Source organism: Vidua chalybeata, chromosome 4, assembly GCF_026979565.1.
Source record: "Vidua chalybeata isolate OUT-0048 chromosome 4, bVidCha1 merged haplotype, whole genome shotgun sequence".
Lineage (NCBI taxonomy): Eukaryota > Metazoa > Chordata > Aves > Passeriformes > Viduidae > Vidua > Vidua chalybeata.
In genome coordinates, this window is record NC_071533.1 from 6,721,656 (window position 1) to 6,748,477 (window position 26,822).

Below are 26,822 nucleotides of genomic sequence, written 5' to 3' on the forward strand. Positions count from 1 at the left end.
TGGAGAGGTGGAACAGGAGGAACATACAGGATCTGGCTGTTTCCTATGTGCTACCTGAACTGGCAACATCAGCTAAGACTCAGTCTGACTGCTTAATAAATTACAACATCTCGTCACCATCACCTCCAGCTTTAATGATGTGGGCACACGGGAGGGGACCTGAAGATGACACCACAGCTGAGAATTTTGGTCTGCAGGTAGGGACTATGTGAGCCTAAATTTCCCACAGAGCCAAGAGAGAGAAGTAAAAGCTTGCAAGTAAAAGCTTGCATTCAGATCACCCACAAGTAGCCAAAGTCTGGCAGTGCAGCCACATTCCCAAGGGACACAGGGCACTCTGAGTGTTTCCCTACAGAGAGCACAGACCTCCATCATCCCACTCATCATCTCCTTGTTGTTTTAATTCTTGTAAGGAGCTTCTGAAATTTTAAATGTTCTTAGTTTTTCAAATTGTATTTGGACTTACTGTTACGTGCTGAGAAGCTAAAAGCATTACTTACTGTGTATTCCAGGAAGCCTTTTCAAGTGAAAGTCAAGATTTTTAAACTTTAAAGTCTGCCTGGGCCACAGAGGAGTCAGTCTAAGCAAGCCAGGACACTTGCACAGCTTCACAGAACTATGACAATTTGGCAGTGATTCCCGTGCTTTTCTATAAAATGTTGATTGGACTTTGCTCATTACTTTTAAGTTTTATGCTCAGTGGATGCATAATCAGTTTCTAAGTCAGGAAAGAAAAACTATTCAACAGCATAACACACTGCTGAAAAGGCACACTCTTGCCAGCTTTTTAAAATATTACTTCAAATGTAGTGTCTTCAAACTGTTGGGAATTTTTAAGCACTTTGTATATATACAAGGATATGTTCTGCTTTGGATGTGGGGCTTTTGGTATTTGTTTTGTTGTGTTTTTTAGATAATTACAAACTGAATTAAAGGTACTGATATTATGTCTTCAAACAGACTTCTAAACTTTGTTTCCCTTCTGTATACTTTGACAATAATTTCAGTGGGCTGTTTTTTATCAAAATCTATCTGTTAGATTATGGTTACCAATTCTTGTATTACCTTAAACTTAAATCTATTTCCTGAGAAAGAAATAGAAGATAAGATATGGGCTGAAGAGAAGGCACAAACTTCTCCATTACACAGAAAATAAGGACATTTTAACCCAGACTTTGGACATATGGTGGCTAACCACAAAGAATCAAAATTACTACAGACCCCAAAATGAATGGAAGCATACTTTGACCAGGGCCTTCTCAACATTTGTAGCATGAAAACTCATCAGGCTCACAACTCTAAGTGTCCCATGGACTCTCAGAGATTGCCTGGGCTCCAGAGCTCCTTTGAACATATCTTTTGGATACTTTTACCACACTTGTTTTGAGAAAGAGAAGTGAGAACTGAGGAAACAAAAACCTTGATATAATGTCAACCAAACCTGCCTACACACTTACAAAATGCAAATATTCTGTCTGAATGAATAAATAGGATTTCGCTCAGGTTTTAGTTGGATCAAGGTAAGTTCTGTGCTCCATTAGCTGTCATGAAAGTTTTGTGTAAGAACTAACTACCTAGATGATGAGCATTGCACAGAAACTACTATTATGTTAAAATGGCTGATTATCTTTGGCTGCTCCCCTTGTTATAATAATCTTTATGCCTAAAAATGAACCTTTCTTCAATGGCAAACAGGTATACTGTAAGAACTGGCATAAAAACATCATAAAATCAATTTGCTGATTTATAGCTGAAAAAACACTACCCCTACCTGATTGGAATGACATATGGAAGATAAAATGCACCACTTAATGAAAAAGGAATCACAAATTTCATGCCACCATATTGTCCATGCTTATTTAGGAACATTTTCAAAGTTTGATATTGTGAAAAGATTGTTACACACCATGCTGGATAGCAGCATTTCAGTTACAGGTTTAGAAATAAGGCAGCTCTGCTTTAATGGACTCACTATTCAAGAAAAGACCCTGAAAATTCTTGATTTGGGAAAGATACTTTTTACTTAAATAATCTGAATGATTTCAGCAGAGTAACTCAGATAAGCAGAAGGATAATTCCAGGCAAATCTTCCCAAACAATTCTGTCACCATGCAGCACTTCAAACCTGACCTGCAGCATTCTTGCTAATTTAGTCCTAGACCTTTCTTCTCAAGAGACTGCCTGTTTTGTAAAAACCCAACAAATAATTTAGTGGGTTTCTTTATGAGTTTGTGGTAGAAACACTGGCTTATCCTTAATTAAAGGGCTATATTTAACTGGATATGGGAAAAAAAAAAAAAACAAAAAAAAAAAAACAACAAAACCAAAGAGCAAAACCCAAACTTCCTTGCATAAAAAACAAGACAATTCCATCTCCCAGCCTAGACTGTCTCCACAAGCCAGATGCTCCATTCTCATCTTTCTGGCTGCCCAGGCAGGTATCACAGTGGGTGTTCCCATGTCTACACTGCCATGGACTCAGAAGAAACACATCATCCCAGTCCCACCAAATTACAGCCCAGTGACACATGTGCTGCACACACTGCGTCCACTTCGGAGCAGGCTGTCCTTTAGGGGCAGCTTTTACTCTCCCAGTGCTCTCCTGCAATTAATGCTTCCTCAGGTTGTGTCTTTGTGCTCTTTACACACCATCAACCAGCTTCAGCCTCACCAGTTGTTGAGCACAGAGGAGGAAGGGGTGAAAAGAGGGCAGCACTGATAGTGAACCAGGGGTGAAAAGAGGGCAGAACTGATGGGGAGGGGCACTACTGGCTGCTCTTTTACACAAGATAGTAAATTTTAAGCTTTTATTTTCTACATTCTGGTGGAAAGGTCTGGCTACTCTGACACCCCCTTTAAATTTTGAACTCAGTGCTGCATTGTCACTGCTTCTGGTTCTCCTCACCCAGCCCAGATCCAGCTGCCTCAGAGGTCTGTCTGGAACACCTCATGCCTCAATCCCTTTACGTCCTGTTGGGGATGGCCGGCCCATTACAGAAAGGCCAGAGAAAGCAATGCACTTTTGGAAAAGATGTGGATGGCATCCAGTTTAGTGATGAAGGGCAATGCTGAACAAAACCCTCCCTTGCTTTGGACTCCTTCCAGAGCCCTCACCCTGACCCAGTCGTTGCAGCATGTTACGGTAGAGCAGAAAAATAACCACGTCTGCCTCAGTAGCCCAGAAATGGAAATGCTGTAATGGGAACCACCATGGGCAGCAACAATGCTGAGGCTCTGAGAAGCAGGGAGCAGATGGAAGAGTGCTGATGTGCTCCTGTGAGTTCCACAGTGCCCAGCTCCAGATTTCAGGCAGGAGGTCGAAAGAGGGCATTCCCACATGACACCCAAGCAGAGCTGACAGGTCACTGGGGTGTCCTTCCCACCCCCCTGCTTTACAGGCAGTCACACGCACAGCATTCCAAGATCTCGGTAAGGCACAGAAGCCGTGCAAGAAATGCCAGCACTGACCAAGAGTCATTGACTGGTACTGAAATAATCCACTTGGAATGGGTGGAAGGGAAGGGAAAGCATATCACTGAGAATGGAGTTTCTACAGGACATGTCTAAATTTAAATATAAAGGTTTTAATTACACCTGGCAAAACCTGCAAATTGTCTCTTGCCTCAGAAAGGGGCAAACAGAGATGGCATACGATGCTTTGGCAGTCATGTATTTTAACAAAGAGATCTTTCACTATTATTCTTAAGAATGAAACTTAAATCCCCCAGTTCTGCTAAATAACTAGACATATTTTGCAAATTCTTGCATATTCTATATATGCTTATATATTCTATGTATGCTTAGCCACACAGCTTGTGTAGCTGTGGGAGTTGATTTGGCACAAATTAAAAAGTATCTATCTGTCTACATACATCCTCCAGTTCTGTTGCCATGTTGCCAAATTTAAAAAAAAAAAAAAAAATCAAAGTTTTGGAGTCAGAAGTATGGAAAAACAAAAGCTGACAATCTTGGATTTTTTTTTTTTTTTTAAGTTTTTTTTTATTTCCTGGCTGGGGCAATGAGACTGTATATTTCGGGTTTCCCTTGTTAAAGTGATCACAGATGACTAATCCCCTTTGGGCTCCCCTATGACACATTAAATACCAAGCCAATCCAAACACACCTGTGGATTTTAAAGCCGTTTATAGAGCAGTAAAAATAACCATAGATGTTCTTCATCTGAAATACACCAGAGCTACTCTTCCACTTAACTGTGGTGCGATGATCTGGAGGGTTAATGTACAGAAACAAGATCAAGTTTACAACCCAGAAACACCTAAATGGGAATTAGATTAATACCCTTGGAGAGCAGGGACTTAAGGACTAGCATCCAAAAATTCTGCTGCAAACAAGGGCCTGACTAGCTGGAAAGACATAGATTAGTCAAGAACCATGAATATTATTTATCCATGAGAAAGAAAACTGTGATGTACCAGAAGAAATAAATCAGTCAAGATAGGGGATACTGGAGATGTAGCACAAGGCTTGGATAAGCCCTTGGTGAAGCAAGTTGCACAACTGTGCAGGATTTGTATTCCTGGGCTGAAGAAGGAATTAAAACTGGAGCAGGTGCACAAAACACCTCAGATTAAGAGATTGGTTTTATGAATCTAAAGATTAGAAATGTATGGCTTGTTTAGCCTAGCTGACTGGAGGCTGGCAAAGAGAAAGTCAGAGCCAGGGTGATAAATTTCAGAGAAGTGCTATTCAGATGTATAACACTGGCAACAAAGACAAATGGATTACACATCCTTAACCAGTACTTAATGGAAATTAGTTTTCTGTTCATCAGAGACACAAGTTTCTAGTACTGCAAGGGTGGAGGCAGAGCAAAAATCCTTAGTTTTAGGTTGGATCATGTTCAGTTCTGAGGTGAATTGCAAAGCATGGAAAAGAGATGGATTGGGTGAGTCAGGATGGGATTCTCCTGGTAGCCTGGTTCTATGATCCTATTAAAAATGTGTGGTTAACTTCTGCCCATGCTGAAGCAGGTTGTGCAGTTGAAAGGCTCTCCTAGTCTTACATAGATGAAAATCTCAAGAGCAATAACATGTAGAGAAGGACCTAGAAAAACCTACAGTATTTTGTGTGTGAGTCAGGAACAAGGAGGGTCCCTATTATTCTCTGTTACTTGCTCCAATTTAAATAACAAAGCCATAAAAGGTGCATGTGAAAAAAAGCAATAAAATTAGTAAGTAAATATTTTACAGCAGTCATTGAAAAGTTCTAGTTAATTGCAAAGAGTTTGGATCAGATCAGAGAATTTTGTTTTCCCAATGATTAAAGAAGAAAGGAAACAGTGAGGTAAATAGCCAGGTAAAAATAATGATGCACTTTAAACCTTCCACATGAATGAGTTGATCTGTTAATAGCTAATGCACTGTGCTGCTCCCCCTCCCTTCCCCTCCCCACTGTAATCAGCCTTTTGTCACATACCAGTGAAATCCATTAGCTGTAACTTCCTTATCAACTTCCAAGGCTTTCCAGCTACTAAGATATTTGCATATTTAACGATTCATTTGACTGGTATCAGCTCTCATTTACCAAGTGCTTGAGAAGAAAAACAAGGCATAGTGTGTAGAAGTTCTGTTTAAAAACAAAAAAAGTACTGACAGCTCCTTTCAATAAGCAGATTTATCTGAATTAATTGGATTGGATAGACTTGGTAAAAAAATCTGAGAAGCATCAACAACTTTTGGACCCATATTTTAATTTAAGGATTGTGAATACAAGTGAAAGCTCTCCAGCATTTAAATCAGCTTCTAATTTCACTCTATTTATTTCACTTTTCTCTGCGCTACTTGCACCAGATTTCCTTCACTTGTCTACTCCTGAATTATTTCAGCAGTGCTACTTTCTAGTACTTATGACATCACCACTACAACACCAACATCAAAATAAAACTTCAGAAATCAAGAACAGGAGCAAGTTGATAAAGCCTTGAAAAGATTCTGTTTTGACACAAATGGTAGTTCTATTGGCAAAAGAGCTAATGGGGGAGTAATGCCTGACAGTCACATAGAAGGTTTGCCAAGCATATCTTTAAAAATACACATGAATTTCGTATGGGGTCTTTTACATTCCACGTTAACTGCTCTGCAGACATGCTTCTGAAGTAGATAAAAACGTAAAATACTGACTTAGCTCAAATATTTTTGATGGCTTTCAAAAGAAGTACATAGATTCACACCCTTAAGACTTCTGCTACTTTGATAACTAACCTTGGAGAAAACAAAACTTATTTTTCTGCTTTAAAAATTGTCACGATCGATCTGCTATTCTCTTTAAGTGTGCAAAGTGACAAGAGGGAGATGGACAGCCTCACTCTCTGAATGCTTCGGCACACAGCCTCCTAATCATTGCTAATGAAGCACTGCAGAATGCTGCAAAGAAATATCAAACAGCATAACCTCATGCTAACATGAAACCGATTTAACTTGCTTTGTTTCTGCTCACCACATATATGAGCCCCAGTTATATACAATTTATGGGACATTGGCCATTTCTAACATCTTTGCTGGAAATATGGCATATTAACTGTTAATAACAAGGGTTAACATAAGGAGATGATATTGCTGATTAACATATCTGGGAAGAAAGATGCAATAGCCTCTTATTAGGCAAAATGTTAATCAGAGGTATCTGTGACCAAGTCAGATATTCTTTATAAAGTTTAGCTAAGCATCCTCATACAGTGCAGTAATTACAGGCACAGTATTTAAGGCTTCATTAAATTAATCTGAACCTCTTAGAATGTTAATTTTGAGTAAGCTTTACACCAGAAGTTTCATAGCAGAAATACACTTTTCAGAAATGTAACTGACTTCTTCTTCAACACCATTCACTTAAAATGATAAATTATTTGCATTAAATGCATTATTTATTATAGCTTCAACATGCCTTTATCAATGTTGTTTAGACAATTTATATTTACATTACTGGGCAATTATGAACAAAAAGGCAGCTCAGAACATTATATTCTCTGGTGCACACAGGGCAAAATATAAACAGTAACTACTACCTCAGGTTAAGCTATATAACAAAAACAAGCTAATAGACAACAATGTATTTTATTTCTGGCAGCACTAAAGTTATTTTATGCACTGTTCACAGGGAGAATAACAAATATGAACACTAATGTAACAGAGCATTCAGGCTATCACAGCACAACTCAGTGGAAGAGTTAATGCTTGCGAGTACCAGATTCATTAATTAAAATTCATTGATGACGTTGACTTGAAAGGCCCATGAATAGCATTCAGCAGCTCAGTTCAGTTATTGTAGAGGTAAATGGAAGTTTTATTTTGAAACTTGAAATTTCACCCTGTATTAATTAGGCATTAAGGCTAAGTCACATGACTAAACTGCTAAATGGTTCAGAGAAGAAAACCAGGACTCTTCTAGTCCATGTTTTTAATTCCACAGTAACTCCACAGTACCACATGAAATGACAAAGCTGCAGGTTGTAAGCAAGCATACAGAAACATGTGAATTGCGTGCTTGATTCCACTATGCTCACCAGGCCAGATGCATCAAGGAAACTCAGAGGAAAACTAGAGTGGTTCACAAGAAAGAAAGGTTTCAGCAGTCCAAACCACAGGCTGTCACAGGACATGAAACTCGAGTTTTGCACATTCAGCTGTCCTAAATATCTATCACTGGATAAACTGAACCTTCAGAGAAGGGAGACCTCATCTTAGCAAAGTGTGCTGCTGGGCTGACCAGAATACTGCTCTTCATCTGTGAAACCCTCAACAAAGACCTCAAGAAGATTTAAATATTTACATAGCACAAGAACAGTCCTCAAGTTTTGGGCTCTGTGACAAAAACCCACAGTTCTTGTAACTCCCCTCGTCCCCAGACTAGTTTGTTTATCACTCTGATGACAAAGCAATTCATGTGTGTATCTTCCTCAAGAAGAACAAGTCCAAGTCATGTTACAAACCACCCAACAATTAATGTGAATTTTACACATTTCTCATACAAATCTTTCCAGGGCTAGTAGGAAGAACAGAGTCATGATTTGTCTTCCTGTCCTTGCACACATGAAGCTTTATCACCTCTTCTGAGAAGAGGGATTTATGGGGCAATTTATGGGGCAGAATATCTTGTTATCTGCCTATATAGACACCAAAGAAAAGAACTTTATCTTGCTTGAAAAGACACACAGATCTTTCCTTAACATTTCAGTTTCTGCAGAAAATACCCAATTTGACTATTCACTGCACCAAACTCAGTGAGGTAGAGCACGGGGAAAGCTGCCAGTGAGCAAAAGTAAAAAAGAGCTGAAGTTTCACTTAGAATCAAGGGCACAGTTTTCTGAATGAATGCTTGTGGAAGAAACAGCTTCTATATACAGGAGAGAAGAGGACTGGAAAACAGCAAAGCAGATCATCCTGGATCAACATATTCAGTGTAAGAATAACAAAACACTTGTCTTTTTTTAAACAAAAGTCATCTTTTTCAACCTACAATAAGTCTATGATCCCAGGTGTACTGAGAAAGCTTTGCTGGTGTGTATCAATATATACAATATGGTTAAAGCAGTTTGTGTGTAAACACAGCTACGTCAGTGAATTACAATTTGCTCTAGTAAAATAAAACTCTTCCCACACAGTTATTCTGAGGCAGTAGCTGATGTTACAGCCACTCTCACAGTGCTATTTATCCCAGTTTATACTGCTATATTTGTATATAGCCCATATGTTGCTTAAGCATCCCTGCTATAAACAGTGCATCCCTTGCATGCCACTTACAAATTGTTTCAGACCAACTTCTCACTTCCCCCCCTTTCCAGTGTGCTGACTTACATACTGTCCCAGATTGCAAGGCAAGATGTATTCTATTTGCCATCTGTATGGCAGTTGTCTTCTGTTAAGTGGGCAGTTTTCCTTATCTCTTCCACAATCAATCATCCCTCCGGGTGACATCTGCTGTTAATGGCCTATTGAATGTCATGACATGACTGCTAAAAGTTGCAGCATCCCACTGTGAGATGCTCTGCCCAGAGGAAGGAGACAAGCATTCCTACCTGGACATAATCTTGAGAATCTGGAGCACCAGCACGGCTTCTCCACTGGATTTTCCAAAGGAACAGCTGCCTCTTCCACTGGATCATCAAAGGAAGACTACACCCTTCTACAGGATCACTGCTCCAACAGAACCACACCTGACACTCCAGGAGCACTGCAGCCACAATTCCAACTGGACTGCTGCCAACACCCTGGGTGTCAGGTTGTATTCTGACTCTGTCAGTGTTCTTTTGGTTTACTGCATTGTTTATCTTTTTATTTTCTTCCCTAATAAAGAACTGTTATTCCTGCTCCCATATTTTTGCCTGAGAGCCACCCCTTAATTTCAAATTTATAACAATTCAGAGGGAGGGGGTTTATGTTTTTCCATTTCAGGGGAGGCTCCTGCCTTCCTTAGCAGACACTTTCCAAACCAAGACACATACAAAGCCATCAGAAAGACAAACATAAAAGAAAATTTATGTCTTCCTTGAAATTCTTGAAGTGCTTCAGGCTATATTCCCTGCTCTTCACAAAGCCACAGCCCTCAGCAGCTTGCACCACACCACACCAGTTATGCCAGCAAATCCTCAAGCATCAAGACTTCCTATCTGACCAGGGATTTACTAAACACCACCACACACCTGCAAAAGCCTCTCCATTGTATGCTAATATCCATGCTTTTATAAAACATGAAGATAAAGCTTGGTCTCCTCCCTTTCTCTCTACCATGAGCTGCAAGGATCCAAGGCCCTCACTGAAGGGTAACAATTGAACTAACAGGAACGAAGCAGCATTACATTCAGTGATGCACAGGGGCTCCAGTAATCTGTCTTGTCTCTGCCACAAAAATATCCATGGGCTTAGTTGCCCAAAAGCAAGGCTGTGTTTATCTGAGTAGTGCTTTTCTAGTTGTTCTCATCCACTTCAGATCAGTGCAATCCTGTCCAGCTCCTGCAAGTGAAAGCTCTCCAAGAGCTCTCCTAGCTGAGTTATCTCCTTACCTGGCAAGTGTTTTTGCATTTTACCCAGCCTGACTAACAGCATATGATTTTACACTTCTGTAAGAGCAACAGCTTTTGGTAGTCTTAGAATGAAGTGTAGGTGAGGTTTGCATACACTATGATACATTTTGATGGCTTTCCTGGGAGGCAGCTAATTTCAAATATTGACCAGAAAAATATTCTTCATTATTTATGCACTGTGAAAACCATCCAAACTTGCATCTTAAACATAACATCTAATAGGTGCAAGATTACCCAGTAAAAGATAAATTAATATCATGATACTTACAAAAAGCAAAAGCAGAAGTGGAGTTATAACAATGCCCTGGAAGAAACAAACAAAAACATTCTGTTAGTCAGGGAGGCAGAAAAATATTTACTTTCTTACCTTAGTACATGGAAATATACAAACATCATTTAACCTCATAGAAATTAAGTAACAAGCTCAACTTTGCTCTTCACTGAGCATGTTCTTTAACATTTATGCAGCAATCATTTTATAAACTACACTCAGTACCAAGTACCTTTTTTTACCTTTTTGCATCTAAGTCTCTCTGTTCTAAAATATACAGATATATATTCTGATACACAGAAATATAGATAATTTATTTTAAAAAAAGACATATTAAAGTTCTCCCCTCAGAGTGCTGTATCTTAACTTCACTAAGCAGCTCCTCCTTAGGGAGAGACTTGATCAAGTCCCATGCCACCCAGTCCCAGGTCCTCTTCTGAGCAGAAGCTGCATCAACTGTGATGAATTAGGTGTCGTGACTGTGTAATGTAAGCAGATATTCCCCAAGGAAATGAGCTGAGATCTCAAAACTCATTTCACTTGATTAGACTTCATGTCTCACTGGTAGAAGGCAAGTCTTTCATCTAATTTAATCACACAGGACCACCTCAGCTTTCCACATCCCCCGGGCAGATGCAAGCAAAAAGATTTGTTGTCTTCACTGACAAGGAACAGGTTTAAAGCTGATGATTGGACAAAATAGAGGATTTTAAGTTTCATGAAAGCAAATCTTAGAATGAGTTGTTTGGGTTGGGAGTTAATATGACATGCATCACTTTCATAGCTGCAAACAGCAATTCCCCATCATCCTTCCATCTGACTTCAATATTTTATTATTGCTCAATAAAATGAGTCCATCATTTAATGCATGCTAATTCATAGAGCTGGCTCAAAACTTCTCTAGGCCAGGACTATTCTTCATCCAGATAGGTCACAGGAACAGCTAGCTTCTCAGCTATTCTCAAATTATTTTTAAAGGACAAAGGTCCAAAACATGCTCACATTTATTTAAAAGGGTTCTTATTTTATGTTTTATTTAGCTGCAAGTGAAAAATAATTGAACAAAAAAACCAAGTTGTCCCCTGCTTTTCACTTAACTTGAGTAACATGGCTTTACTTCAATCTCTTGGAAGAAAATACAAAGAAAAACTTGAAACAACTAGTTTTGTATTTGCTTTCTGAGTCCACAAAAAAATCACAGATCCAGATGGACTATCAGTCACAGAGAGTTCCTACTGTGTTCCTAAAACAAAATGCAACAAATAAATGCCACAAATTATAGCAGACAGGAAGGATCAAGGAGGCAACAGTTAAGCTGTGCAACTTGAAGCCTCTGCAGAATTTAAAAATGTATTTCAAAATAAATAATACATGCCATATCTGACTGCCCCACAGCCCAGCTATCCATAATAATTTATCTTTTTGCAAATGTCACAATTGAGATAGATCATAAAAGACTGAAAAGAGAAGTAGAAGCAGTAAGAATTGCTTCAGGGAGTCACTCACTATTTACAGGAGGTCTAGACCAAAATGCAGATAACAGATATACAGAAATATAGGTGTTCAAGTACAGCAGCTGGAGAGGAAGAAACAAAAGTTGGGGAAGGGAGGAGGCATCAAGGGCTGAACTGACATTTGCATACAGCAGAACCTATGAGGAAGAACTGACTGCAAGATCTGTGTAATGCAGGAAACAACACAGTCACTGCATCAGGGCGACCAAACTCCAGCTTTTAGGGATGGCTGCTACAAGTACCTGAGCCAGACCTTGCCCTTTCCCCATCAACAGCTACACTGCACACCTCAAACACCACCAGACATTACCAAGTGCCTGAGTGCTGCCAAACTCCTCTAAGTTTGGGATGATAGAACAGCACTGCAGCAGGGCTCCACCTTCAGGGTTTTGCACAGGTGAGGAGGAGCATGGATGGAGCAGGAGTGATCTGAAAGCATCCTATATTCCAACTGAGAACCGAGTGTAGGGAGAATAGAGCACAGCACCAGCTTGAGAGCACAGCCAGCTCTCCTCTGAACCTGAACAAACTCCTTGATTCAGCACCGTTAGCTATTTCTTATGTGCTTCATGCCTCAGTGAGGTTTTCTATGTTACAAAAAAAAAAAAACAAACAAACCAAAAAAAACCAACCTTTCTCTTTATCTTCTTGATAAATCAAGATGGTGTCCTTCCTCCCTGGGATGGGAGCTGTGACTTACTACTTAATTACTTCAGAAGCTTGCTGATATTAACACAGTGGGCAACAGCCACTGCTAATTCAAAGCATGTGACACAAAAGGAAACTGCACCTCTGTGACAGTAACACTTGTAATACTGTAAGTGGAGAGCAAGAGAATCCTCCTATACATCGTAAAGAGATTCCTGAATGAGCATGCTGCAAATCTAGCATTCAAAAGGTCAATTTTTGCAATTTGTTACTAAATTTTGCTGTTAAACCCGGTGATCTTAATAATCAGAAGTGGGTTTCCTGTTGCCTCACCACAGAAAGGATTTACAAGGTTGAACTTTTCCATTTGCAACACACACCCAATTCCCTGGGAAGCGAAACAATTACCTGACAGAACAGACAAGTTCATATTAAAAAATAGATGCTGTTGCTGAATCAGAGTAATTTCATGCTAATATTTTATGTTGATAGGGAGTGCCAGTTTGAAAAACCACAGGGTTTACATTACATGCAAAAACCAAAGGGGTTTTTTTCTTCAGTCAATAGTGCAGTGGTGGCTGATGGTTTACAGGGGCAAGCAAGGCACGATTTATTCAGGGAGGGAACCTTTGTTACCCAACCAACTGATGGAACTGCTAAAGAACAGACTTTGGGGATGTAAAGCCTACCTATAGGTTAACCTGAAAACACTGATGTGTTTTTATGAGCTGAAGCCCTTCTCTTCAGGTTCCTGCTCCAGATATGAAGAAGGGTTTACCCAGCCATGGTGTATGTGTCTAACAAAAGGCATTACCTTTCCCTGCACACAGCACCTTGCTTTGACACATCACCTCTTCATTAGGAACATGCTCCTCGATGTGCTTGTGAGCATTATGTGATGCATCTCAATTCATATCCACTAAAGAATAATAAATAGAGCACTTTGAATCTAAAGCCTACTGACAGAAAATACAGGAGACAATTTACATTTTGAAGGTAAAGCCCAAAGTCTGATTCACTAAGAATAAAGAAAATGTGGAAAGAAAACAGTTACTCCAGAGCCCAGCTCACTCTACAGCAGAGGCTTCACGAAGATGAAAATACTCCGACACTGGCACTGTAGCTGCTTTCTAAGATTGCAACTGGCTGAGAAGCACAAAGGAAGCTAAAAATTAAAATAAAGATGACCATTTCTAAGTCCATTAGATACTGAGACTGTCAGAGAAGAAAATGGCACTAAATTTGACAATGCTTTTCCCTGCCTTGCTTTCCAGGCAAGTGCTGTCAAATACATAGTGTATGGAGATAAATTGTAGATTAGCACTTCCAGCAAAAGCTGAGCATCTGCCCTTGAGAATGCAAGGTCATTACACAGTTTTAGCATCTTCAAAGTTCGGGTGGAGTGTTAGGCTTCCCAACTGCTGCCCACAATGGAGTCAAAGTTGTAAAGTGACTGTCGTTTGCTATCTGCAGAAAAACTTTCAAGAAATCCATTTACACCTCTGATGTGAAAGACTGACTGAATATATTTCAATGATTTTAGTGGAAAGGGCAGGAAAAAAATCTCAGCCTGACATGAGACACTGATACAACATAGGAGTCTGAAGAGTCAGATACTTGGAAACATCTCCCCACAGTAAAGATCATGAAACCAATTTTATTTAAGAGAGTTTAAATACAGGTTTGGGTGTGCAAGCATGTAAACACATGTAAACAGCAAGGATGTACTTGGAGATCCATTTAATTGTTATTTGCTTTGATTAGATAAAATTGCTAAGAGGTTTTCTATAGGTTTCATCCAGTATAGCATTGCTGTAGAGCAGGTATTAAGAAGTGTTTATCCTCCAAAAGAATATATAAAATCAATACATGGAATTGGCTGCCAAATCAGACAGGGAAGGGAAGTCACCTAATGAATTTGAAACTATGGTGGCAAATCATTAAGAATGAAATTATGCAAATAGGAAGAAGGAGGTGGGCACAGATCCAGAGGGACACATGGTAGAAGACAAGTAGGGATTATTGTAATGAGGCATGAAATACATGTGAACTTTCCTTAGTTTCCTTTACCCACAAATTTCCCATGCAATTTTTCATCATTCTTACAGGTCATCAATATGACACGCATGTGGCAACTGCTAGGGAGAAAAACCTTAACCAAAGTCACATCTGATTTGTCTAAAGAACCAGGGCTAGAAAGCAAAGAAAGGGGTTTGTAACCAAGGTTCTGAACAAATGTGTATTTTCTGAAATCAATTACCTATTTGTGCTTAATGCTACAGAGGTTCCTGAATGCTTTATCAGAGGAGGATACAAAAGAAGCAGAAGTGTAAGCAGTGTTACATAAAAACTTACAGGGCAGCATTTCCATGCTGCTGATAGGGTAAGGTGTGAGAAAAAAGCTTATGAACACTGGATAATTTCATCAGAAGACAAGCATAAATGAGAAATGAACCTCTGTCTTCTGTGTACGGCAGTGTTTCTCAAACAACTTTATTTCAAGAGTTGCTGGCACTTTTTGGAAAAGAAAGATCAGCCAAAAAAACCCCACAATTAGCTCAGTTGCTTAGAGTATGGAGTTAATAACATCAAAAAAACCCTGGCCTGTGCATCCCACCTCACCACCCAACAAACAAATAAACAAACAAATGTTCCAAGCCCAAAACTGTAGTTTTTATGATTACAATAAGAGTGAAACTTAATGTCAAAATATGTGTTATTTCTATTTCTTACATCTTTTTTTTCCCCTTGATTTTGTGCATGGAAGTGTGTTTTCAAACTTTTTCCTTTATTTTTAACAAATTTGCAGGCAACTTTATAATGTTATACATTTTAAAAAGAGAACCCTGCCTCTAGAAGATGGAATTTACAGAAATTGTAAAGAGCACAGCAGCACTCAGAGCCAACTCTCAGTCTATTCAAATCAAGGAGCACAAGACTCCCACTACCCTCACCTCTCAGTCTGATCACAGCTCCATTTCACGGCATCACCCCTGAGTAAATACACTGTTTATTACCTGTGATACCACATTATTCATTATCTCAAATAAACTGATTTCAAGTGTACTCCCATGTCATACTGCTTTGCAGTAATCTTAACTTTAAATATCATATATAGAATGAATCCCTCTGCTAAAACATGTAGGGATTTCACACACCAAAATCCTCAGCAATTAGCTGTCTTCTCCCTTTTCCCACCTGTCCCCACATAGCTTTAGAACTATGCAAAACCTCTTGACAGAAACCACAGATGAAGAAAAAATCTCCTATGCTAACACACTTGGTTCCAAACCAGAAGGGCAAAACCCACTAAAAGTCAGGCTGGGACCAGGCAAGTTCTTGTGAAATCACAAGTAGGCACTGGATGCAGAAGTGGCATAACAGAAAAGGGCCTGATAACAGTTGCAGAGGCAACTGTGAATTTTACATAGCTCCGTTTTTAAGTACTAAATCATTTGAGGAGGTAGATTTCAAGTTTGCAACTGAAATTATTCCAAAAACATTTCAGTGCCTTAGTATTTGGATCCAGTGGCTACAGGAGCCTCCTTGAGAGACTATCTTTTTATGGGTTCTTTAAGCAGCTTTTAATATTTTTCTAAGCATGGCTATACAAGCTATGCTGTTCATTTGATTTACTTAAAGATGGCAGCAGAGATGACAAATTTATGTTGATGGAGAGGTTGAAATTGATTTCCACAATAAAACATGTTCCCCCCCGTTTCTAAATTTGTCCCCATGTAAATGACATAAGTGTTTGCATTTGTCTCTTGCAATCTCATAGATTAAATTACAGCTTTCTCATATTGTTGTAATTTCAGTCATTTCCCCAAGATGCAGCTTGTATCCCTGTGTTGCTCCCCCATGGACATCACAGAAGCTCCTGGTGTCAGATAATTACTTGCCTTTTGTTTTCAATTCAATTATTTTCAAAATAACTTCAAGTGTAAAACTCCTCCCTCTTCTGTCAGCTACTCTAATGACATTGTTGGTTCTGAGGAGGCTTATACAACTGCAATTATTCGAAATAAAACATGTAATTTAGCTCTTTTGTCTTGTTCTATATGAAATTACTATTCTGAAAGCTGGGGACAACAAAGGCTTATGAACTGATGCTTTTTAGGATGCTTAATAAACTCGTTCTCCCCATAATAAACAATAGGAAAATCTGAAAGATATTGAAAAGAATATGAAGTTAAATTCACACATTTTTGGTAAAATGATAAATATTGTAGCCTACCAAGATTACAAACTACAATACAAAATCAAAACTACAATTCTATGTAACCCTAATTCAACTATAATTAGAAATAAAGACCACGACAATAGCTGTATCTCATTCAATTAGGCCAATATTAGATTTTAATAACAAAACTGTGAAATTAGAAGCACTGTGTCAAAATGGCTTTTGATTTATCAGTAGGGGCAAAATAAACCAGATTTCATATCAACTATGAGATTATGCAGAGGACTTTGTGAGTTGTTCCAGACATTGCATCACCTTTGTTCTGTCGTATTAATCTAGTGCCCCCAATTGTGGGAATGGACATTAATTTGAAAAAAAAAAAAAAAAAAAGAATGATGGTATTTAAAAATGTGCCAGCATCAGATAACAGTAGAAATCAAAAACATTTCCAGTATCTATTAATAATTACTATTTGCAGATGTTTCTCTTGCCTACATTTTATACAAGTGCGAAAAAATGGAATCAAAAGGAATGTGAGCAGCCAGAGTTCAGTTCTTTCAACAAAACAGATCAGAGAAACAAGAAATGTTGCGATCTGAACTACCAGCAGTAACACTACCACACTTGTCACAGATGAAGTGTAAAGAATAAATCCAAAAGGAGAGAGCATTTTTTTTTTCCAGTAAGGTTGAGGGGGGAGTTTCTGGTATCAGATTGAGCATTAAGCCAAGAATAAGAACAGGGTAATTTAGTAAGGCAAACTAGAGATAAGCCCAGTTTGCCTGGCTTTCCCAGCAGAGGGCATCTGAAACACGTTAGAAACGTGTTTAAGCAGAACAGTTCAGAACACAGCAGTAAGGACCCTGAAGTTCTAAAGCAACTAGGAAAACTCCTTGGTGCTTCGCAGGTGATACAAGAGTAATATCTGGAATGATGCACAAAATACAACACAAGTCTCAATCAGAGGTGGAAATGACCACTTCCATCAAATGATCTGAAACCATGAGTTAGCTGGGAGCTGGCTGGCAGGGTATGGAACAGCCTCTAGAACAGGTGGGATCCCGGGTGCTGCTTCTGGCCACATGCAGCAAGTGCTGCATCCTCTCCGCAGCAGCTCCACAGCTCTGTGTGCGACCGAGGAGGTTCCAGTGCCTTCGCTCACGCTTCTGGAACAGGATCAAGCCATATCCACCACGCTTGTAACACCTTCCTGTAATTTTTTCTTGCCTCTCTCTTGTGCAACACATTTAACTTGGCTCTCTTGTTGCTATCTTCAATGACTTCAAGGATACTGTCGAGCCTGCTGGAGCTACATTTTCCTCTTTCCTTTTCCTCTTCAGTTGCTTTTGCTGTCCATCACTCCTGGCCTTAAGACTTTATTCCTCTCCTTTACTTTCCATCTCAATGGAGCCTTTTAAAATTTCATCCTATGCAAACATTTTTCCTAATTCCAGCTGATTAAACCACTGTCTGTTCCTATTCAAATAAATTTCTCATGGGGTGTCAGCAGAGAACAAGATCACTAAGATTCTGTATGTCAGGATAGGCATTTATACACTGGCATTAAGCAGACCATGGTTAGAGGAGACATAAAAGTGAGAAAGAACTTTTCAATCATCCACACCCTTACTATTTTCAGAGTGACCCCTTTGTCTTTGCAAAAATCACTTGGACACAATCCTGTAATTTCTACCACTGCAAGCAGACTCCACACCATATGAGCATGACTTCAGTGGGACTGAGGAGGAAAGGCACAAAGCTTGTAGGATTAGGGTATCTACAGCTGTAAGCCCAGCCCTTCCTAGAAAAAGGGTTTAAGATATAATAAGGATATAATAAAGCTAATTACATGTGTTGGGGTGTACTTTAAGTGCAAAGTATATTAGTGTAGTGTTAAGGATGCACCACTATTTCTCCTTTGTACTGTACAGGGAAAATAAAAATGAAGTAGCAGTAACAAACATGTTTCACAAGAAAAGGTAACTTTTGAGTCTGTTTTCTTGAAGGAGAAAGTAAAAAAGAATCTAAATTTCCCCTCTGTTTGGATCTATGCCAAGTCACAGGCAAATCTTAATTTAAATTACTAAGAAGCCATTCCCAGCAAAGCATGCCAGCTTAAGCACCTCTGCTCCCACAAAGCCATGTGACACTAGGACAGGATGGCACTAGATGGTGCTGTGGGACCTTCCAGGGAAAACAATCTCCTCATAAAACAGAAGTTATTGTATTGTTCAATTTGCCAGAGAGTTGATTCTGTATTTTGAGACACGTTGAAGAGTAATAAGCCCCAACAAAAGAAACCAGAGCCACAGAAATGGAAGGAAGACACTAAGTAAACATTCTGCTTTGACTGTCACTGCTTTTTGGAGTAGCTAAGTGCCACTCTTCCACTGGAAGGCTTCTTGCCTCTCCTTCCCAAAGGCTGGTCCACCAGCCTTGCTTTAAAGGGAGAACAGAATTGAAACAGTCCCAGGTCACAGCTCCAACAGGAAAGGTCCTCACAAGACTATCGTTCTTTGGGAGTGGACCTCACCATCCTTTAACAGACAGCATTTTGTTCCAGCCAATGTTTAAAAACTTATTTTGACACAATAAGCTTTGAATTAACAAAACTTTGAACGAACTAATCTGTGCATTTACTTTTCCTGCCATGATGATCAGTTGTGTAAAAAAACCCAGAAGTGTAAAGGAATGATTATAGAAACCTGAGAGAAAAGCTATGGCAAATTCTAGAGAAATGAGCAGTTATAAGCTGTTATCAAAATTGAGTTTACTTATTTCTTTATATGGCTTTTCATGTAATTGAAAACTATTCAAGTAGAACAGGTTATGTATAAAGACACCACCAACATATAAAACAAAGCACATTTTGTTAATATAAACACTATGTTTAAATAAACTCTGATCTCCTTCATTCTTCTTCAAGTCAAGAACCTCAAACAGTGCAAGTATAAACAGTGTAAAAACCCTCCTTGACACATGCAAGAAAATAAAACTTTATACAATGGACAGGAGTGTTATTCCAATAAAAACCCATAAAGGTTAATTATGCATCAGTAGTACTAAAACACTTCCTTACTATTGCAAAGGTCTCTTGGTGACCTCCTATTCAGAAATACCACCTAAAACTTATCACTAAAGTGCTGGCATAATTCTCCACTCCCCCAAAATATAGGTTTTAACTGCATTATCCATGAAATGAGACACTATCTCCCTCACCCCAAATCAAACCAACAGCATAGTTTGTCTGTAATTATTCTTATGAATTAGATAGGATACATTGGCTTTATCAGAAAAAATGTCTCATCAGCCAACCTGCTACCTGCACTCTGTAAGGGGAGAAATGCCCTCAAAATATCCCAGGATCCTTCAAGATCATTCCCAAGTCTGCTGGAAAGTTAAGCTATTATCAGTTAGTTTGAGAGCAAACTCACTGATACATTCCTTTTTTTATCTTTAGTCTAAGTGCCCTGAATTGCTTTAATAAAATGTATGACAAAGCTCATTTAATCTGTTCCCACTGTTATTCTCAGGTAGGATTTCCACTCAGCATTGAGTATTTCCAAGGCCAAACCCAACCCAAATGCACAGAAACCCATGCATAGACACAAACCCCCCAAACCCAGCCCCCAGTATGGTAATCTATATTGCTTGTGTTCTGTGCTGCCTGCATGGCCCCAAGTCATCAATAATGAATAGAAATGTACAGCTACAGCAGTAGCCTGTGTCATGGGCTTGTCAGGGATTTTTGAAAAGGAACAAAAACACAGGTCTGCCATTTGATTGTGTCTTCTGCAAACACAGGAAGGGCAAAGCAAAGTGGTATTTAAAAAGGGGCAATATGATTAACCCTTTTTGTATGAAATGAACAGTTTTTCTCAGCCACATAGATTAGAAAATCACTTGCTTGCAATACAACCAGCATTCTCCTAGGCCTGAGAATTCAACAATAATGTTGATTCTGAGCCCAGGGAGGAGAGGGTTTTTCTATTTTAAGATAATGAATACATACTCAAGAGGAGTCAAATACCACAGTTTACATAGAGGGAGAAAGGATTTCTTTTCTTAGGAATCCAGTAAGTTCAGTATCAAATAAATTTTGTTCTTGAAGAAGAAAACTTAATGCATGCAAACACTTATACACACAGTCAGTGAAAGCAATGGCATTATTAAAAAATATGCAGATCCTCATGAATGGGCTAGAATACATGAAAAGAAAAAAAGGTGGTACTTGTAGTTATTATTTCTTTTCAAATAATCCCAAATACATTTCTAAAGACATTATGACTGTGGTCTTACAGGAGTGATTATCTCACATTTTACAAACAGAACACACCAGCTGGTACACTACCAATCCACCCCCTGGGGAGGGTGGGTGGCAGACTACAAAATGTCTACAGGACACACACAAACTAAACTGATTGAAAACCCAGTAGTAAACCCAAATCTTTCTTGCTTTCTACATCTGCATAAATTCCAGAGAAAGTCCTTTAATTAATAGAAACATTAACTTCTGCAGTAGATGAGTACATATTCTCCACTTTGGAAGACTCAACTGAAGATGCACCCTTGTCTTCAAAAAACCTGGAACTAGACAAATTGAGATGATTTATGTAAGAAATGAAACTATATAAACATGAACTTCCAACCTAGCATCAAAAGCAAGACATCTCAATTCAGATTACATTGCCTTCTTTTCTAGAAGCCAGTAACAAGAAAAAGCAGATGGTTTAAACACAACTGAGGAAAATCTTCAGAAAGCAGCAATCAATAATACAATTTAACCAGGCTGCTCTGCGTTCTGACCTAATGTTATCTTGTGATAACTGTTTTTAATGGCTAGAGTGGGATATTACAGTATTCAGCTGAGCTCAAGTGTGCATAAATCGCTGAACGTTCGTACATGGGTTGAATATGTTATTAATGACTGTGAATAAGGAAAAGGGACCATAAACCACCTTTCTGTGGCAGATAATAAAATAACTGCCTCAAAATCATAAGTGCACACTAAGGTTAAAAAACCCCAAACCACAGAAATGTGATTCTCTTTAAACTAACTGATTAAATTGAGATAATTTACTTACAAAAGAAACTTTATCCTATATAAAAAATTCCAAAATTATTTCACAGCAGAAAAAGTTGCTTCTCCATTCTAATTCCAAATGCACTTCAGCATGACTACACTAAATAGATTTCATTTTGCAAATTCTAACAGTCAGTAAAAAATTCTCTTCTCCTAGTGGCATCTCTCTGTGGTTTTGCAAGTGCTCAGATCCCCTCCTCCAGCCTACTGCCCAAATACAGGTTTGGCAGCACAAACTTCTGCCTTGTTTTGAATATCCCCATGGAGCACACAGTCGACTTAGCACACATTTTAATGTGCTGAATATGCACGTCTGCAACAAGAAAATTTGGGGGGGGGGGGGGGCTCATATGTGGTAGAATGGGCCAAAACCTCATTCTTGTTATCAATGTCATATGACCCTTGGAGTATCTTATGATTTTTTTTTTTTAATCCATCTGCTTCAAACAAGTTCATTTTTTGGTGTGTTTTTCACTAGATACAGATCTCACATTCAAGAAAAGGCCAGGGGCTTTTTTCAGTATCATACCATTGCTGAATTGACACCAGAAAGGTAAAAAAGTCAGGCAGAAGCATCCTAAAGAACTGCTTTAAAAAAATCACAAAACACCCAAACAAGAAAACAAACAGGAAAAGGGAAAAAAAAAAAAAAAAAAAAGGGGAGGAGGGCAGCAAACAAAACTTGGCTTTGTACTTCCATTTCCTGTATGGGTTGTGCCATCAGAAGGAGGCTGCTTTTCCCCTCTCTGATATGAATACTGGTTTTGCATTTAAATCATCTGCCCTGAAATGCGGGTCTTTGATTCAGTAAGATAACAGAATATTTCCAGAGGGGGAAAATTGTTTCTGAAAACAAAACAGTCCTAGTCTAGCAGAGACTGTCTAGGCAGGAAAGGGAGCTGGTGTGTGAGATGGAACCAAAGGAAGAGAAAATATTTCCCTCACAACCCCCACAACAAATGCTTTTTTTTATTTCAGCTCCTAAGAGCTCAAGTGGCAAGACAGTGTTAAATTGGAAGGTATTTCTATTTTACAGGAGGTAAAACAAGGGAACAACTAAAAGGTCTTATCCAAGATTTCTACCTTCCTCTTCTCAGAGCAAGAGTCTTCAGTCTACTTTGTCCTCAGTGAACCACAGTTCCAGAGGTGGCTCCTTTGTGACTCCTTAGGCTTTGCCCCAGGTCTTCCCAAGGAACCACTGCCAAGGCTGCAAGTTCACAGTATGGGATTAGACCATTTCTGTACTTAAATTTACAAAAGCCTCAGTCCTCTGGATCCAGAATAATTCTCATTCTACAAGAAGAATATATTCCTTTAAAAAGTGGAATCCCTTGCAATTACTCGGTTAAATGATACGCCACTCACATTCACAGAGCCTTGATAGCTGAAGGGACAAAACATATCCCTAAGGCCTTTGAGTTTTACTGAGGGCTTCTAGGATTTTTTAACCAACAAGAGATTTGTTTGTGCCTATTTTGTGTGCCTAAGACTTTCCATAAACTGTTTCACCTGGTGGGTGGCAGACTGGACTTCTCCACAGAAGTTGTATAACACTGAACTGAATCACACGCTATCCATTCCTACCCTGAACATGGGAAGTGCAGGGAGAGCAGCAAGATTTAACTCATACTAAGATAAATAACTGACATTGTTTTCAAAGCAGTTCTCAGATGCTCTGTTTGCCTCATTGATCTAACATAAATCAGTGATATGCACCCCAATAACACATTACATGTCATTGCCATCTACCACTGTGAAAATCACAAAACCAGCTCAATATTACCTAATAACTAATAGTTACCCATTACAGGGCAGTTTCAATACCCACATAATGGAAGAGTTAAACACCCTCATCTTGGTGTTAAGTATTGGTTTTGATTGAAAATGAGAAATACAAATCCTGTCTGCCTAGGAATGAAAAGTATGTTTCCTCAGAGAACAGATCCATACCCATCAGTTCATTCACTACCAGTTTACTGTCAGCCTTTTTCATTTTAAGTGTAATTTCCATGTGAAAAAGCCACAATTTCTTTGGGGTTTTTGTACTGAAGTCTTACTGTTCACTCTCACACAAGTGACAAAGCCAAAAAAAAGCTGTTTTGGTTATTTTCAATTACATACAACTATTTGATTTCTTTTCCAAAGCAATTTCAGGCAGTGCAAATGCAAATAATACAGGTTGGCACCACACCCCAATGGGCAAATCAAGGCCCTATTACTAAAGGGCCACAATGTCATCATCCCACTCATTTCTGGATCATACAAAAAAGATATCAGGCTACCTCATACACAGAGCAGAAATAACCATCCTGTAAGGCTAAAAGTAACAATAACTTGGGATGGTCGTTCCCAAGCTGCAAAATATCTAAAGACATACTCTTTTTTTTTTTTTAACCACACTGTTTTACTGAGAAGCTACATGAAGTAAAGAGTTGAAAGACTGCTTGCCACATGCCTACTAGAGCTTTACATGCACACACACAAAAGATAAAACTGCTGAGTTATTTTTTATATAACTTACATAAGAGGGGTTTTCAAATGTAAATATTATACTTAAATTAGTATTTCTGGTTTGCCTACAATCAAAAGCCTCTAACATCACAAATCATGACAACGAGGTGGCCTAGCAACCTAGACAGACAGACACAGGAAGTTCAGTCAGTCAGTAATAAAAAGCTTTGGCTGTCTGGCTTCAGGGAGAAGAAAATTGCTTGGATGATCACTTCAATACTCTACTAGGTGATGCACTATTCTATTCTTTCTGATAGATGCAGTTTAAAAGAACTCAAAACAGGAAAATGTACATGTAAAGGCTGAGCAAAGATGTGGACTGAAGCTTTATTTTGTTTTGTTTCAGATTCACACTTTTGATAAGAGCCTAGGGAGCCAGAGAAAGAAGAAAGGAAACTATCCCCAGTGCCTGGCAGTAACAAAAGTGAAACCAGCTGCTTGAGCTACCTGCAGAGTGGCTCTAGGAGCAAGGGGCTCTGCTGGGGGAGCAACAACCTCTGCAGCGCCAGCAGCGCCACTGCAGTGCACTTGCCAGCAAAACAAAACACCCCTACCAAATCACAGTCATAATTTAATTGCATATCATGATTCACCAAAAATACACTGTCATTCTACTCACCAGCAAATCTACATCTCAAATTACCCTGTGGTTAATTCACAGTGCTGCTCATGAGGGACCCAACCTTGATCATGCTGCTGAGCAACTACAGCTCCTCCCAGAGAAAGGAGGCATTCTGCCCCTAGCAGGAAGGTTTGTTTTTTAAAAGAGGTGTTGTCAGAGCTGAGGATTTTTTTCTTCACCCTTCCTCACTCTAATTACATCTAGGTAGTAACGGTGCTAAACTCTAGGCTAATGAGAAGCTTCAAATTCACCATGACTGACTTTTCCCTTCCCTAGTCTTCTTGAGGCTCTTTCTTTTCTGCTTCTTTCAGTCTCTCCTCAAAATCTTTTCCAGAAAGATTAAAACTATAACCCTTCAAGGAGCTGACTTCCAAGTACCTAACATTTAAGCCTATACCCAGCAGGACACCGAGGCTCTCTGCATTTGTTGTCATATATATGTTTTTTCAATATCTCTTACTTAACCATGAGACCAAGAAAAACCTTCTAACTCCATTACTAGTATCAACATTGAAAAAACTCCCAACATTAGCTTGCCTTCAGTCCCTCACAACTACTGGCAACTCACTCAGACAACTGGCAAATAAATCTGCTTTGGTCATTTATCCAGCAAGCAGTGATTATCAAGATGAACATTTCCAGATTTGACAAGTAATTGCTGTATTAAATACCATAAGAATACATTTCTCAGAAGTTGATGGCCCATCCACAGAATTCTTGTAATTAGCAGCAATAACCACTCTGGGTAAGTGACTATTCTCTTCCAAGGGTATTAGCATCTGCTTACATAAAGGGGTATTTTTGGCATATTCTCAAGGTCTTCTTTCTTCTGCCCTGCTGTCAGAACTCTAATCAGGTATGCACAGCACCTACAGTGGTCCTGCATACTCCAGGTAATTAGCCTTTCCACTAATCAGAGAGCATCTCTCATTGCTGCAAACATACAGGACACTGATTGTTCCTTAACCCTGACGTTTCCTTTGCTCATTTCTCACACAACTGACTCAACACTGGGTACCTTGAATTACTCTTTCAATGCACACAATTTAGAGCTTTCCAAATAAAATAATTTCTGAGTATTTTGCTGGAAGCTGAATTTAAAGACATGAATTATCGATGTTTCAGCTAAAATGTATCCCCAGTCTTTCCCTTTCCTCCTAATAGTTAAGAAAATAAAATCTCACAATACATTTCCCTGTGACCATCTTCACATGCCTTCCTGCTTGAAAAATTGATCACCTTAGATAAAAACTAATTTACACCTGTGATTTATTAAGACAAGAAACTCGTGTTTAGAAGGAAAAAGGCTGCAGTAAGTGTCTATGCTCTGACAAATGGCAAAAAATACAGCTGATTTAACAAATGAGTGATCAATCAATGATGCACTGAGGCACATGACAAAGGGAAGTCAAAATCCATTACATTCAAGAACCTCCTTTAAATTCCACTTCAGTGCACTGACCCTGTTGCTCAATGCTAAAGACTTTACAAGGTTTTCGGAAACATTTAGAGAAGCTTTTGTTTTGGCATTCACTCAGCTGCACCTCACAATTAACACTGCCAGACTCCTCTCTAATCAATTATTCATTAAGATTACTAGCATATCTTTTGAGTGCCTTAACTCCACATCAGAAGTGTGCGAGGGATGATACATCCGTGTGTACTTTGCAGAATAAAAGGCAGACTCAAGCAGGTTTTAACGTTAAATGAGAACAAGGCTAAAAGGAGCGAAATCAACACTTTTAGTCAAAGTTGAGCTCCAGGCGAGCTGCAGGCAGTGCACAGCGTGAGAGAATTTGGCTCCAGAAAGTGCCCATGTGTTGACAGCTGAATAAGAGTTTGAAGGCTTAATGGTAAGAAATGTTCCGTCAGTGGTAATGTTACACTTTACTTACTCAGTTAACTACTCATCTTCTCCAGCCCTGACAGCTGATGACACAAACCCCACTCAATT

General features: G+C 39.0%; 1 protein-coding gene across 1 annotated transcript in view; it reads right to left on the bottom strand.

Moving 5' to 3' along the window:
• SLC10A7 (solute carrier family 10 member 7) overlaps positions 1-26,822 on the bottom strand; it is a 140,089-nt gene that overhangs the window by 38,358 nt on the left and 74,909 nt on the right. Inside the window, exon 6 of the mRNA XM_053941353.1 lies at positions 10,305-10,340. Coding sequence (XP_053797328.1) covers positions 10,305-10,340 — 36 coding nt within the window. The remainder of the gene's footprint in view (positions 1-10,304; positions 10,341-26,822) is intronic.